The sequence below is a fragment of the Ovis aries genome, chromosome 12 (assembly GCF_016772045.2).
Source record: "Ovis aries strain OAR_USU_Benz2616 breed Rambouillet chromosome 12, ARS-UI_Ramb_v3.0, whole genome shotgun sequence".
Taxonomy (NCBI): Eukaryota; Metazoa; Chordata; class Mammalia; order Artiodactyla; family Bovidae; genus Ovis; species Ovis aries.
Window position 1 is genome coordinate 44386708 of NC_056065.1, and position 16015 is coordinate 44402722.

Here is a 16015-nt window from a genome sequence, read left to right on the forward strand (position 1 = left end):
CCCTTGTTTTTCTTTTGGTGGAAAGTCAGAAAGACATAATACAGCTAGTTTTCTAACCCCCAGAGAAGAGCTGCTGTATGAGAACCTGGCTCAGGGAGGAAAGTGAGTCCTTAATCTAGGGCCACATGTCTCATTGCCATTGGCTTTCTGCATCTGACTTGTAGGATACCCCCCACCCCAACCCTGCAGCAATAGAAAAGGCAGGGGAGTTGGAGAGGGCGAGAGAATCTGCTAAAAATATAGCCCTGGGCCATGAACACTCCTCCCGCAAGAGCTGCAGCCGTGACGAAACCCCTGAAGATGACTTCACCCCTCTGCTTCTTTGCCCAGGCACTAAACCACTGCCCCGAGATGAGAGGCGTGTTGACTGTGAGGCCTTGTTGTGAGATGAGCTGAGAGCACTGGGGACAAAATGATCATTACGGGCCATTCATGTCGACAACATTTGTGCCTCTGTGTTTGCTTGCAAGCACAAGCAGGAGCTAATTTGCAAGGCTGCCTTTGTGGAGCTGCCTTTTGATCAATGATTGCCTGTGTTAATGTTTCAGTAAGCTATTGATTTCTGCAGCAGCTTTTGTTCCCTGAATTTATGTGCAGTGGGTTTCCACAGCACACGCTATGCATGTTTGATTAAAGTTCAATTGACTTCATTCCTGGGGAGGCCTCGAGCTGCTTCACTCCCTGTTTGTAGAACCAGAGCTTTCCCTGGCATGCTCTTTTGTTTGTGCTCAAGACCTAGCCACCCATGCAGTCACCAGTATGCTGCTTCTAATCCTCCTAGATTTGCTCCATTCCAATGTTTAATCCCTTCCTAGACATTAGAGTGGATGAGAGGCAGCTAATAAAACCTGGTCTGGAATTTTTTTTTCTTCCAGTCAACTTGCTGATGTATTACTGGTGTGTATACCATATGGGTCATAAAAATGCACTCAGAGGACACAGGTCCAGTGAGTTTTGACAACTGTACACGTCCATGTAATAACTCCACAGTCAATTTGTAGGACAGCCTCATCACCCAGAAGGTCTCCTCAGGTCCTTTTACGGGCAGTCGCCCACGCCTCACGCACCAGACAGCAGACAGCCACTCATCCTGCCTGGGCCCTTCCGTGTGGGCTGCTGCCATTCAACATGATGTCTGAGATGCTCCTGCTTGTTGTAGCTGTCAGTTGTTTTTACCTTTTTACCGCCACGTAGTATTCTCGTGAGTGGGTGTACCAGAATATGTTTGTCCGTTCTCCCATTAAGGCATTGTTGGGGGCTTTGAAGTTTTCATGAATGTTTGTGTAACGTCTTTGTGTGCACACATATTTGTATTCCTTTGGGGTAAACACCTAGGAGTGAAATTAGTTGCTAGGCCGTGTGGTCCATGTTCAGCCTTCTGTATGTTGTGTGTTAGTCGCTCAGTCCTGTCCGACTCTTTGTGACCTCATGGACTAGCCCGCCAGACTCCTCTCTCCATGGGAGTCTCCAGGCAAGAATACTGGAGTGGGTTGCCATGCCTTTCTCCAGGGGGTCTTCCTGACCCACGGATTGAACCCAGGTCTCTCGCATTGCAGGCAGATTCTTTACTGGCTGAGCCACCAGGGAAGCCCATTTGGCTTTCTCAGAACTGCCAAAAGAGTTCCGCAAAGTGATTTGACCATTTTACATGTCCATAGTGGTATATGAGATTTCTTGTCACTCCCCTGTGTTCCCTGAATTTGGAAATTGATATTCTTTCATTTTACCACCGCAGTCCATTTTGATCTTTAATACTCAGAGGATGGCGTCTGTCCCAGGCTCCTTGTTTAAGAGCTATTACTTAAGGTTGACGTAAGTTGACACTTAGTTTAATGTTAGATGTGTGTGTCCTGATCTTTCTCACGTACTCGAGGAGGACCAGTGCAGGCTTCAGGTTGTGAACCTGGGCTTTTCCTGAGTCTTTTCTGTCTGGCATCCAATGTTGGGCCTAAACTCTGGCTTCTGCTTGAATCTGCAGGTTATACCATTTCTTAATACCATTTGAAACTCTTTCATGTTTGAGGAACAGAAATGATCCCTTGTATCCATGAATTGCAGACCAGGACTGCCCAGAACCGTCAGGGTGGCTTGTTCACAGCCTACAGGTCAGACCGAGGTGTGGCAGAGACGAGGTGGTCTTGCCTCCCCTCCAGGTTTCTCTCCCATTTTTATTTTGTTTCGCCTCTTGCAGCTTGCCATTTCCCCTCACGTCTCAGCCCTGTCCCTGGGCCCCTGAAACAGCTTCCACTGAAGGTAGAGGTGGGAGGAACAGGAACCTTTGGGTTTCTCATTCTTCTTTCTAGCCCTGGGACTGGGCTGTGATTTACTGCACCAGCTGCCCTTCTGAACTGACGAGGCACCTGCAGCTCTGACAGTGTTTGAAGGGTGACAGTGACCTGCCTTGGCTTCTGGTCTGTTTCCTTATAGGAAAACCGGAACCAGGTCACTGGTGTCAGCACAGATCTCTTAATCACAGTGGATTTATGAGTTTGTGCCCTCCAGTGAGCCAACAGCAAAAGATCAGTATAGATAAATGACTGGCTAAGTCAGAAAGGTAGGAAGTAAGAGGCAGGAGCCAGGAGGTGTCTTAGGTCGGGACCTCGGAGGCTCAGGATGCTCCCCTCAGTATGGGGCATTGGAGGCTGTGTTTGTAGACTAACTTCTACTAACATGTAGAAGGCAAACAAGGAGGAAATTCAAGGGCAATTGCTACATTGTCCTGTGTTGTTCAGGTACCCGTGTGGAACTGGAAAGAGGATGGGGAGTGGCTTACTTGCTCCTGGGGGTGTTTTCAGAGAACCCGCGTGTGGCTGGGCATCCATTGGTCACGGATGTGTCACGTGGTACCTGCATTGCTTCGTCTCTTTCAGTCTCCTCAGCATGGGTCTTTCCAGCTAGATCTCAGGTCACTGGTGGACAGTCTTTGCTTCTCCGTTTTGCCTCCTGCATTCACAAAGCGGAGAGCCTTCCATGAGGCAGAGTGGACCTTGGCCAAGTAGCTCCAACCCTCAGATATAGGGACCCTCCCACATTCAGGAACACACCCCAAGATATGGTACTGACTTTCCAGAGTAGTGATGTAATTAGAGAAGATCAGTGTGATCGAGGCTCTCTGACTGTTTTAACTATTTTTAAATTCTAAGTAGAGACACTTTTTCTTAAAGCAAAGACCCTCAAGATACTGGTCTTTTGTCAGCCAACTGCCATTGCCGCCCCCAACCCCCGTGTGTATGTATATGTGCATGCACACGTGTGTGCGAGTATGTGTACGCCTGTGTATTCTGTACATGTGTGTGGGTATGTACATATTGCATGTACGTGCATGTGTATACGTGTGTGTGTGAACGTATGGCTGAGCCCCTTGAGGCTGGGAGGGCCACAAGTGCCCTTTATTAAAAAGTTGCATTTGGACTCATTTCGGCTGGCTTTGTTTTTAAAAGCTGTCTTGGCTCCATTTCTTCGGGGCCTTCCATGAAAAGAGGAGCTCCTTTGGCCTTACACACCGACCTTGTGACGTGTGGTGTCTCCTCTCTACCCAGCACCACCGTGTGCCGCATCCACTCTCAGTCTTTTTGCCAGGCCTCAGCTTCGCCATCAGCGTCCTGTGCTGGCTCGTCCGGGGTGGTCATTGGGCCTGGCCAGGGGGCTGTATAGCACTCTTCCTGGGCTTGGGCTCTGTTCTTCCCAACCTCCCTCCTGGCCCCAGTTCCTGCCACCTCAGTTGTTTGCTTCACCTGGAATGATCTCCCTGGCTGGGCATTTCCATGTTTCCCCATGTGGATTCACTGACTTGCTGTGCAGAGATGTTCCCTGTGTGCACTTGTGCATACACACACACGTACATACACATACCTGGAGGACAGGAGTTCTCCTTTCTGTTGATGGTTTATTGATGCACTTCCAGTGCTTAGAACTGCTCATAGTAGGCACCCAGCAGATACTTGCTGAGTGAATAAATGTTCTTGATGTCTAGAAGTTATGCTCTGACGGGCTGGCAGACAGGCCCCACTGGCCCATTGCACAGGCAGCTCCACGGGTGTGTCTCAAGTGAGCCCAGGCCTCCAGGGCAGCTGTGATAAAGGCAGCCTCTGCTCCAAGGCTGTGCATCTGCCTCAGCCAACCCTTCTCTCCTGCAGGGAGAACTGATCACCTTCTATTACTACTGGAAGAAAACCCCGGAAGCAGCCAGCTCCCGAGCCCACCGCAGGCACCGCAGGCAGGCCGTGTTCCGGAGGATCAAGACCCGTACTGCATCCACGCCTGTCAACACGCCCTCCAGACCCCCGTCCAGTGAATTCTGTAAGTGGGGGCTTTGCACACACCACAAGCTCCCATGTCCCAGCTCTGGGTGGACCTGCTCTCACAGCCGTCCTTGGCAGAACTTGTGTTGGGGCCGGGGTGGGGTGGTGTGGGGCGGGGGCAGTGGTATATGTGCGTGCATGTTTGTGTGTTGCAAAGCCTGATCTAAGAGTTTTACAAACTACTTGTGCATATAGACTTTTCTGAAACTTAATATCTGTAAGTCCTGGCCTTGACCTTGGCCTGAGGCGGTTTTTAACATTGGAGGATGATCTCCCTTAGCAGACAGTGCACTGCACTTGTGGTCACAATACGATCAGTTTAACATTTTCTTCTTCCTCCTACTTTTCTGAAGTCCTCCTCTTGGTCCTATGTGATCTGCAGTCTGACAGTGAAGCCCACACCTTGTTAACCTTTGAAAACTAGATTCATGGCTTGTGATCCCTGTCTTGGCCCAGGGCACTCAGCCTGGGGATCACAAACGGGAAACAGTAGGCCTGGAGGGCGCTGAGTCTTGATGGAGAGGAAGCCCCTCAGAAAGTCAGGAAGGGCATCATGGATGCACTCGCCCTGTTCAGATCCACCATCTGTGGGCATCAGTGCCAGCTTCTCCAGGATTGAGGTGTGACAGCAGACCACCAGAATGACAGAGCAGATTGTTGGGTACCATCCCTCATACACGAGTTCTTCATTCTGATGACTGGCCCTGAGAAATCCAGAGTGGTCCTTTGTGAACACTGCCCCAGCCAGCCTGCTGGGCCGCTCTGACTGTTGGCCCAGAGCCTGGGGCAGGTCAGAGGTAACAGGGGGTCCAGTCTTGGCCCAGCATGATGGTGTCTCCCCCACCCCTTTGTGTGCCCATCATGCCCAGTGGACCTGAGTTCAGCCAGTGAGGATGACTTCGACAGCGAGGACAGTGAGCAGGAGCTAAAGGGCTACGCCTGCCGCCACTGCTTCACCACCAGTAAGTGGGGCCAGTGGGAGGGGGCCCTTCGCTGGAGCAGCCAGGCTCAGGTACTTCCCGGTTCTGAAGGTCTGGGGAATCAGATTGGAGACTTGACATCTGCATTGTCTTCAGGGTTACTTAGAAAGTGGAAGATTCTCCTGTTGGCAGTCAGGCTGGAGCACTGACCAGGGGCTGGGATAGACTTGCTCAGGGTCAGGGCAGAGGCACCTGTGTTTCCGGGGAGCCTGCTGCCAGCTCTTCCTGCCCGTTCATCCTGAGATGACGTGGGGTGGTGGACAGTCCTGAGATCTCTCCTTCCAGGAAGAAGCAGGGCTGCAGCACCCGAGCTGTTGAGTGGCAGGTGTCGGCCGAGGCCAGGGCCACGTGGTCCTCGTGGTACCACGGTCAGCCAAGCCCACTGAAGGGCCTCCCTGCTTGGATGTCTGTACCCCGAGACGTTGGTGTCTGAGGTTGGCAGCCACACTGCCTCCCCTTCCTCCTGCAGCCTCCAAAGACTGGCACCACGGGGGCCGGGAGAACATCCTGCTGTGCACCGACTGCCGCATCCACTTCAAGAAGTACGGCGAGCTGCCCCCCATCGAGAAGCCCGTGGACCCCCCACCCTTTATGTTCAAGCCCGTCAAAGAAGAAGACGATGGGCTCAGCGGGAAGCATAGCATGAGGACGCGGCGGAGTCGTGGCTCGGTGAGTCCCTGGCCAGGCAGCCTGCGCGTGTCTCCCGCCAGGAGGAGGCTGGGAGTGTTTCATTTCAGGCAGAGAAACAGACCCTGGAGGGGACACGCCTGGCCTGTGGGGGAGAGCCCTTGGTTCTCTCCTCTCTTGCATCTCCTCGGGGACCTGGTGGAGCAGCATGAATCACTGTACCCCCATCCCTTCTGAGCCCCGTGGCCTTACAGAAATGTCCTCAAGGCCTAGGGGTTTTAGGAGCTGAGCTGCATTATTTGACAGCTCATCTCATTGGGTCACTTCCCATCCTATCACGTGAAATTGGCCAGTGTGCATGTGTGTTTGGTGGGAGGAGCAGGCAGTTCCATGGAGCAGACAGAAGAGGGGGAGTGACTTAAAGTCGACCTCAGGTATAACATCACTCAGGCCAACCTCTGCCCCTCAGACAGCCCTGTCCACTTCCAGCTTATGTCATTCAGGACAGTCCCTGGAGGAGATGAGAGCTTCGAGTTTAAGCTGAGAATTGCTCTTTTCCATGTAAACTCACCCATTCTCACACACACACACACACCCACCCACACACACCCACACCCCCACACCCCCACCCCCACACCCACACCCACACACACCCACCCACACCCACACCCACCCACCCACCCACCCACACACACACACACACACACACACACACCCGCCTTGCTTCACTCCATGTTGACTCCTGTGCAGTGAGGGACAGCCAGGGGTGCCTGCTCCTGCCTGGGAACTGGGCCCAGGTGGTCTGTGTGGGGACTGGGGTTGAGTCTCACCAGCCTCCGGTTGGGGTGGGCAGATGTCTACACTGCGCAGTGGTCGGAAGAAGCAGCCAGCCAGCCCTGATGGTCGTGCCTCGCCCATCAGTGAAGACATCCGCTCCAGCGGCCGGAACTCTCCCAGCGCGGCGAGCACCTCCAGCAACGACAGTAAAGCAGAGACAGTGAAGAAGTCAGCCAAGGTGAGCTGCCAGGAGGGCAGGTGGGAGGGGCTGCTGGAGTCTGCACTCAGCTCCCCTGAGTCTCTCAGTCATTTAGGGAACCTTGCAGGCACCAGCAAGGCCTCACCTGGGGTTGCGGACTGGGGCTTGGAAAAAGGGGTCCACGTAATTCCCAGCACAGACCTATGGGGGCCACCTCTTCCTGTCCCCAGATACTTGTTCCTTCCTGGCCCCACTGGCCCCTTCCAGAGCTTTCTTGTTTCTGGGGGTAGAGCATGGTGTAGGGGGAGTCCAGGTGTCAGCAAGTGGTTGTCATTCCCTGAGGCTGCTGGGCCATCCTCCCTTGGCCTGAGGCCTCTCGTGGGTTTCCTGCTGCAGAAGGTGAAGGAGGAAGCCACATCCCCTCTTAAGAGCACCAAGCGCCAGCGGGAAAAGGGGACCTCGGATACAGAAGAGGCCGACAGGACCAGCTCCAAGAAGACAAAAACCCAGGTGAGGCTTGAGGCTGAACCGCATTGACTGCCCCCAGCAGCTCCTGTCCCTTGAGAAGCCCCCTGGGCGGTGGCTGTGTCCTGCCTCCCAGGGAGGGGCCTAGAGCACCTCTAAGACTGGCCAAGTCAGGGCAGGAACTGTGGGCCCTGCTTGCTGCCTCCTCAGCCAGACCTCGCTATGTGGTGGGGCAGGGGGTGTCCGGCTCCCCTAGACCTTCCATCTTCCTTCTCTGGCCCCAGGAGATCAGCCGGCCCAACTCGCCGTCCGAAGGCGAGGGGGAGAGCTCGGACAGCCGCAGCGTCAATGATGAGGGCAGCAGTGACCCCAAAGACATTGACCAGGACAATCGCAGCACGTCTCCCAGCATCCCCAGCCCCCAGGACAACGAGAGTGACTCAGACTCCTCGGCCCAGCAGACGACGCAGCCCTCTGCCCTGCAGGCTCCTGGAGGGGCTGCCCCAGCCCCCTCCTCTGCCCTGCCAGGGACTGCCCAGCTGCCCACCCCGGGGCCCACAGCCGCCCCCGCTGCCCCCTCACAAGGCTCCCCCTCAGCCTCCCAGCCTCCCACCCAGCCACAGGCCCCCTCAGCTGCTGCTCCCCATGCCCACATCCAACAGGCGCCCGCTCTCCACCCACAGCGGCTGGCCTCACCGCACCCCCCGCTGCAGCCACTGACAGGCCCGGCCGGCCAGACCACCGGCCCACCCCACACCCAGCCCCCCCTGCACAGTCAGGGCCCGCCTGGCCCTCATGGCCTCCAGGCTGGGTCCCTACTGCAGCACCCGGGGCCCCCACAGCCCTTTGGCCTCCCTCCCCAGGTGTCCCAGGCAGCAGCCCACCCTCACACCTCCCTGCAGCCCCCTGCCCCTCAGTCGGCCTTGCAGCCTCAGCAGCCCCCCCGGGAGCAGCCCCTGCCCCCAGCACCCCTGGCCATGCCCCACATCAAGCCCCCGCCCACCACGCCCATCCCCCAGCTGCCGGCACCCCAGGCCCACAAACACCCCCCTCACCTCTCGGGGCCCTCTCCTTTCTCCATGAATGCCAACCTCCCACCCCCTCCTGCTCTGAAGCCCCTGAGCTCCCTGTCCACTCACCACCCCCCCTCAGCCCACCCCCCGCCCCTGCAACTCATGCCACAGAGCCAGCCACTGCCCTCATCCCCTGCACAGCCCCCTGTGCTGACTCAGAGTCAGGGCCTGCCCCCCGCCGCCACCTCCCACCCTGCCACAGGCCTCCACCAGGTGCCCCCCCAGCCCCCGTTTGCCCAACACCCCTTTGTCCCTGGGGGCCCCCCTCCCATCACCCCTCCGACTTGCCCCTCCACCTCTACTCCTCCGGCGGGACCCGGCCCCTCGGCCCAGCCACCCTGCTCTGGTGCTGTTTCTTCGGGAGGCAGCGTACCTGGGGGGGCACCCTGCCCACTCCCCACCGTCCAGATCAAGGAAGAGGCTCTGGACGATGCTGAGGAGCCCGAGAGCCCCCCTCCCCCGCCTCGGAGCCCATCCCCTGAGCCCACTGTGGTGGACACCCCCAGCCACGCCAGCCAGTCTGCCAGGTAGAGGTCCCGGGAACCCAGGCGTGTCCAGGGCAGGGGTAGCTGGGGCCTCGGCTGGGACCCAGCGTGACACTGGGCCTTTTGTAGGTTCTACAAACACCTGGACCGGGGTTACAACTCGTGTGCACGGACCGATCTGTACTTCATGCCTCTGGCTGGATCCAAACTGGCCAAGAAGAGGGAGGAGGCCATCGAGAAGGCCAAACGAGAGGCCGAGCAGAAGGCACGAGAGGAGCGGGAGCGAGAGAAGGAGAAGGAGAAGGAGCGAGAACGCGAGCGGGAACGGGAGCGCGAGGCTGAGCGAGCGGCCGTGAGTCGGGAGGGCAGCCTGCTCCGCAGGCGTCGAGGGCTGGTCCCCGTGCCCGCCTTGAGTGGGCCACCCCTCGCTGTCTCTCAGCACCCACCTGCCTTACTTCTGTTTCCACAATATGCCAACCCGTCTGGGTCCTGGTCCCCCGTCACGGCAGGTCTGGACCAGGGGTAGGGTGGGGGACCCAGTCGGTTAGGCCAGGGGCCAGGCGTCTGCCCCTCATGGCCTCTTTACTCTTGCAGAAGGCGTCCAGCTCGGCACATGAAGGCCGCCTCAGCGACCCCCAACTTGGCGGTCCCGGCCACATGCGGCCTTCCTTCGAGCCCCCGCCCACCACCATCGCGGCTGTGCCCCCCTACATCGGGCCTGACACGCCGGCCCTCCGGACTCTGAGCGAGTACGCCCGGCCCCACGTCATGTCACCCACCAACCGCAACCACCCCTTCTACGTGCCCCTCAACCCCACCGACCCGCTGTTGGCCTACCACATGCCCGGCCTCTACAACGTCGACCCCACCATCCGTGAGCGGGAGCTGCGGGAACGCGAGATCCGAGAGCGGGAGCTCCGGGAGCGGGAGCTGCGGGAGCGGATGAAGCCGGGCTTCGAGGTGAAGCCCCCAGAGCTGGACCCCCTGCACCCGGCCGCCAACCCCATGGAGCACTTCGCCCGGCACGGTGCCCTCACCATCCCCCCTGCCGCTGGCCCCCACCCTTTTGCGTCTTTCCATCCCGGCCTGAACCCCCTGGAGAGGGAGAGACTGGCCCTGGCCGGGCCCCAGCTGCGGCCAGAGATGAGCTACCCGGACAGACTGGCGGCCGAGCGCATCCACGCCGAGCGCATGGCCTCTCTGACCAGCGACCCCCTGGCCCGGCTGCAGATGTTCAACGTGACCCCGCACCACCACCAGCACTCCCACATCCACTCGCACCTGCACCTCCACCAGCAGGACCCCCTCCACCAAGGTGGGCGCCTGCCGTGGGTCTGCGGGGGTGAGGGGTGCTGTCCGGAGCAGAGCTTGCAGCTCCTGGCATGTGTGGGGGTACCCAGCGTGCCCCCTGGCTCCAGGGTTACCTGGGGCCCTCTGCTCGCCGACTCCTGATGAAGCTTGGGTTCTCAGTCCTGTGCCTGCAGTGGGGCTGGGATGGAGGAGGCGGCCTGTGCTCACTGGGGCTGCTTGGGAGCAAGAGACAGGGCTGGAGGAGCAGGGCAGAGCCTTTGGGGCAACATGGAGGCAACTAGGACACCCGGGGAAGCTGGGGGTTATCATCAGTGAGAGCTTTTCTGCTCCCCCTCGGGGAACGGGGCTTGGGCTTCTGCCAGCTTTGAGCTGGATCACCTGGCCAGCACTGCCCAGTCTTGTCCACTTCAGGAGCAAGAGCTCTGGAAGGCCCACTGGTCGACGGCCAGGGGTGCAGGCTGGTCTGAGGCTGACACCGGCACAATTGGTGTCCCACTGGGCGGCTCTGCAGACTGGCCAGACAGGGTGGGAGGGAGGTCAGGGCCTGCTGTGGGGGCCCCTGGGCCCCTTCTGGGTGGGGAGGGAGACAGCGGACAGGGTGGGCCCCAGAGGGAAAGAGGGCAACCTCCAGTTTCCTACACATGTTCCCAGCCCCACCTGACACGGGAACCAGGAGCTGTCGCATTCACCCCGTAGTCCCAGCACCAGGAACGTTTGTGGTTAAGCCCTGGGGTTAGCAGCAGGTGGGCCTCAGTCCCGCAAGAGGACAGGCGAGTGTTCTTAGCATGTTCGTTCACCTGACAAATGTTTACTGAGGATCCGCAATGTGCCCGGCACAGCCGTAGAAGCTGGTGACACCCCTGTCCACGTTCACCTTCCAAACCTCGGGGCAGTCGATAAATGTGTCTGAGTTTGTGAGGAGCAGTTAGTGTTCTGGAGGAAGACTGAGCAGAGAACTGGGAGGTGTTGGAGCCGGGGAAGGAGCGTCCTCAGGCCTAGAGAGTTGTGGGTGCAGAGGCCCCAGGGCCAGAGAGGGTGACTCCAGGGAATAGACAGGCGACGTGCTGAGAGGGTCACTCGGAGAGGCCAGGGCTTTCTGAGCCCCGTCAGGCAGCCCCTGCTTTGCTTTGGTTCCTGTGGGTGAAGAGCCAGGGAGGCAGCTTGGGGCAGTTGGATCTCACAGGCCCAGGACGGGGCTGGGGCAGTTGACTCCGGGGCACTGCAGATCCAGGGTCCTTTCCAAAATGAGATTGGGGCTGCTGAGGAGACTGGGGAAGAAAGACGTCAGCTCTTCACTCTGTCACTTTCCGGATCTCCGTGCAGGTGTTGGGGGTCAGGGAGGGTGACAGCCACTCTGGATTAGCAGGTCAGGGTTATTTATGGCCTAGTGACCAGAAGCCAGCTGTGGAGAGGAGGAAGTTGCTGTGAATACCACGGAGGAGGGCGAGCGGCTCCCGAGCCCTGTGCTTCTGCCCCTTTTTCTAGGTTCAGCAGGCCCCGTTCACCCGCTGGTCGACCCCCTGACCGCTGGCCCTCACCTGGCGCGCTTTCCCTACCCTCCTGGCACCCTCCCCAACCCTCTGCTTGGACAGCCCCCCCATGAGCACGAGATGCTCCGTCACCCAGTGTTTGGTAAGAAGACGCCTGGGGAAGGAGGGGGCCCGGGAGGGCTGGGTCAGGGGTCTGGTCTGATGTTCATGCATTTACTGTGTGTTCAGCACAGGCCTCTCCTGTGGGGGGGCGGGAAATACCTGGGAGCTGGGCAGGCAGACCCCTGCCCCCGGGGAGCTGGGGGTGACGCTGTAAATGCACAGCAGGAGCCCAGAGGGAGTAGGAGGGCTGAGGGCAGGCCTGTGATGACCAAGCAGTAGGCTGAGGAGGAGGGGCCCCAAGGGAGATGGGGGTGTTGCGCAGGCACCGCACTTCTTTCTCCCCAAAAGCTCTGCTCTGCTGGTCCCTGCCCAGTAGGTGACCTCTTGATCCTCCCCTCAGGAGGCTCTCTCCTGACCTGACCTCCTTGGCAGCCTCATCCTGGCCACTGCCTTGGCCTTGCTATAACAGAGGCTGTTTGGTGTTTGGCAGGCACCCCCTACCCCCGAGACCTGCCTGGGGCCATCCCACCCCCCATGTCGGCGGCCCACCAGCTGCAGGCCATGCACGCCCAGTCGGCTGAGCTGCAGAGACTGGCCATGGAGCAGCAGTGGCTGCACGGACACCCCCACATGCATGGTGGCCACCTGCCCAGTCAGGAGGATTATTACAGGTGAGGTGGGGAGGGGCTGTGGGGGAGGCCAGGCCCCTCCACCTGTGGGTCCCCAACCCCCGCCCCAGCCCAGCTGCACTCACCCTGCTCCCCACCCCATATCAACAAGTGCCAGGCTGTTTTCCTGCCAGTCAGGGGACTCCTAAGGGTCTTGGTGGTGGGGGTAGAGGGTGCGGGGTGGGGAGGGGGTCAGCAGTGTGGCGGCTACTCAGGCATCCAGACCCTCCAGCTGCAGGCCTGCCCAGGCCTGATACCTATGACTTTTCCTTTTTTTTTTTTCCTTCTCTTTCTAGTCGACTGAAGAAAGAAGGTGACAAGCAGTTATAAGTTATTTATTTGTTAACGTTGGCTGTGGAAACCCCAATTCTTGGGGGAGAGAAACAGGACTTTTTACATACAATAGGAGCTCTAAAAGCAAAAAGAATATCTTCTAAAGATTTCTTTATATATTTAAAAACCCCACAACTAAAAATGTATCAGCATACATAGTGTTCGTTTGTAGAGAGGATTCCTTGAGACTGGTTTGGGTCTCCCTGCATGACAGTCCCCCAGAAACTTAGTGAGTCCTGGACTGGACTGAACACCCAGAAAGTGCCCCTGCAGTCTTGGGGTTTGGCTTTAGCTTTCTTTTCCTTCCTTGATTTTTCTCAGTAGGTGCTAGATCCCAGCTCACACCCTTCAGTGCGTGCAGACACACTCAGTTGCGTGTGTCCCAGAACCCACACGGTCTGCAGCATCTGAGTTTGGAATCCAAGAGCTATAATTTTTAAAAAATCTTTTATTTTAATACATTGTAGGAGATCTTCATAATTTGAGGAGGTTCTGTGCATGGCTTTTTACGTCTGTAAATAAATAATTTTAGAACAGCCTTTTTTTTTTCCTTCCACGAACTACTATTCTGATCTATTTTTTCCAGCCATGTCACTAATTGTGAATTCCTACCAGCTATTGACAGAATACAGAGTTGATTTTTTAATAAAAAGTTATATATAATTATCCCTTTAATTAAAGGGAACAGATGGGCGTTACTAGTTAAAAAGGGGCAGAGGAGGCTAGGGGCTAGGTTTGGGAGCAGCCAGGGGTTTGCAGGGACAACATTACAAGCTGTTTCTTTGTGTTGCTGCTTTGGTTCTCGCTCCTGTCTGTTCCCGGCTCCTGCTTTGCCAGCGGTGCAGACCGCAGTGAGCTTAGCCGACTCGCTGTGCACCAGGAGCGCAGGAGTTGAGTGTCCCCCGTTCAGTCTCTGCAGGCGCGAAAGCACATGTTCCTGTGTGTCTGCTTGTAGATTTCCTTGTAGATTTCTGTACACGCGCATTTGATTGGTCTGGATGAACTGCTTCCCCCTCCCACCAATATTTGGACTATTTCATAAACATCCTAGAAAATTGAAGAAAACAATTCTCACTAAGCACGTGTGCTTGCCAAAGGATCTGTCAGAAGCCTGCTTTCTGGTGTGTGTGGTCATTCGGATTTCCTTGTGGGGAGGCCGGGCCGTCTTTGCCCTGTTCAGAGGCTGCTTTGGGGTCAGGGCCTCCGGGAGGTGTCCCAGTTGTGGGTGGCAGTCCTGTGTTGCGTCCTTGTATCACCACACTTGGTGTCCCGCTCTGCCTCACAGAAGCAGGACAGGGGTCGTGGACATAGAGTGGGAAGCAGGCTCCACGTGGGGCCCCCTCCGAAGGGACAGGAAGCCCCGAGCCTGCCTCTGCTCTCCAAGGTGCCCACGTGATGCCCTTTCTCCACAACAGAGGTTGAGGACACTGGGGGGCCGTTATGCACCTCTTGATGAAACTTTCTGCCTCTCTCAGACCCTTGAGGGCCTTTTCTGCCATGATGTGCAGGGGTCCCAGCCGAGAGTGAAAGGAGAGCAGGAGTCCCACCTGGGGTCAGTGGACATGAAGCATGTCCCAGACCACAGAGAGTTGGGACAAGAGGCTGGCACTTTGACCTAGAAACCAGCAGGTATTAGCTCAGATTCAGGTTCTGGATTCAGACCTGTGGTGAGGGCATTTCCAGTGTCTGTTAAACCATGTTCAGTTTCATTTGGGACAGATAAGGGGTGGTTTGGTCTGTTGAAAATGTTTGTAGTAGTAGATTTTTTTCTTTGGTTTTTCTCTCATTCCATTTCTGCCTTAACCTTAGCTCCTTGAGGGGATGCAGGCTCAGATGGAAACTTGGTCATCACTTTCATGGCCGATTGGCCAGGAGCAGTCATGTGGCCAAGGCTAGCAATGTGCCATGGTGGCGGGCTCAGTGCTTCAGGCTCCACGCCTCTGAGCCAGGCCCCTTCCTGCTGCTCCCGGCTCCAGCACAGACACCCCCGCCTGCCCACCCTTCCTCTCCTCCCTTTTGGTAGACCATGATGCCTACTGTTTACTTACACCTTCTTGATCTCCTCTCTCTATCGTCCATTTTTCCAAAGAAGAGAGAGTGAAGTACTTGGGAGTCTGTATTTGAAAACCGTCTGAAGGCGTTTTCTCATTTGGTTTTGGTTTTCTCCTCACATCCCCAGGTGAAGCACTGAGATTCTTCCATTTAAAAACCCACAGCCTGAAACCCTCACTGGTCAACTCCAGTGTGTGTAGGAGGCCCCAGACCTTCGCGGTGTCTTTGAAGCCCAACCCCCTGGTTTCCGTTTGGGTTTCCTGCCTTGGTTGGGAGTTGAGTTTTGCGTTTCCGTGTTTCACGTGTATCTTGTTCACTGTCGTCGAGGTCGAGCTTCACTGCGGCAGCAGCAGAGCGGAGTGTACATTCTGATTTGCTACGTTTATATATATCTTGAAGCTAAATGTATATATGAGTAGTTTGCCATGAGATAACACAGTGTAAACAGTAGACACCCAGAAATTGTGACTTCTGTGTTCTCTCCATTTGAGTATTTTGTAATTTTTTTGAAATATTTGTGGACATAAATAAAAACAAGCTACACTACAGCGGCTGCTGTATCATTTCTGGGGTGGGCAGGGGGTTGGCAGTTTGCCCTGCCCGGGGGCTCCCAGGGTGGGGAGGGGGCAGAGGGATGGTTGGGTTCTCGGTGTTGCCAGCACACTGGCTTACTCTCTGGGACAAAGGGTCTCCAGTGGGCACACTACCCTGGGGGGAGGCTTCAACCTGCTGACGGGACACTTGGGACCTTCAGTGACTCCCCAGGCAGAACAGGCCCTGTGTTGGGGGTGAAAGGTGATGGCCTTGGAACCACTGTACTCTCTCTTAGCTCCTCCCCCTGCCTTTCACCCCACACCTCTAATTTGTGGGCACCTTGATAACTCAGTTGGTAAAGAATCCACCTACAACGCAGGAGACCCTGGCTCTCCTGATTCGGGAAGATCTGCTGGAGAAGGGATAGGCTACCCACTCCAGGATTCTTGGGCTTCCCTTGTGACTCAGCTGGTAAAGATTCCACCTGCAATGCAGGAGACCTGGGTTTGATCCCTGGGTTGGGAAGATCCCCTGGAGAAGGGAAAGGCTACCCACTCCGGTATTCCAGCCTGGAGAATTCCACGGACCGTATATATCTGAGCCACCAGCCAGGACAGT

General features: G+C 56.7%; 1 protein-coding gene across 13 annotated transcripts in view; it reads left to right on the forward strand.

The window, feature by feature from the left end:
• Nucleotides 1-15411, forward strand: part of RERE (arginine-glutamic acid dipeptide repeats) — a 418492-nt gene extending 403081 nt beyond the window's left edge. For all 13 annotated transcript variants that reach the window (XM_027975675.2, XM_060396516.1, XM_060396513.1 and 10 more), the window contains 11 exons: nucleotides 4137-4299; nucleotides 5171-5263; nucleotides 5751-5950; nucleotides 6762-6923; nucleotides 7281-7394; nucleotides 7634-8949; nucleotides 9037-9259; nucleotides 9502-10222; nucleotides 11704-11850; nucleotides 12301-12481; nucleotides 12775-15411. In XM_027975675.2, coding sequence (XP_027831476.2) covers nucleotides 4137-4299; nucleotides 5171-5263; nucleotides 5751-5950; nucleotides 6762-6923; nucleotides 7281-7394; nucleotides 7634-8949; nucleotides 9037-9259; nucleotides 9502-10222; nucleotides 11704-11850; nucleotides 12301-12481; nucleotides 12775-12808 — 3354 coding nt within the window. In that variant the 3' untranslated portion in view covers nucleotides 12809-15411. The remainder of the gene's footprint in view (nucleotides 1-4136; nucleotides 4300-5170; nucleotides 5264-5750; nucleotides 5951-6761; nucleotides 6924-7280; nucleotides 7395-7633; nucleotides 8950-9036; nucleotides 9260-9501; nucleotides 10223-11703; nucleotides 11851-12300; nucleotides 12482-12774) is intronic.
• Nucleotides 15412-16015: the final 604 nt, after the last annotated feature.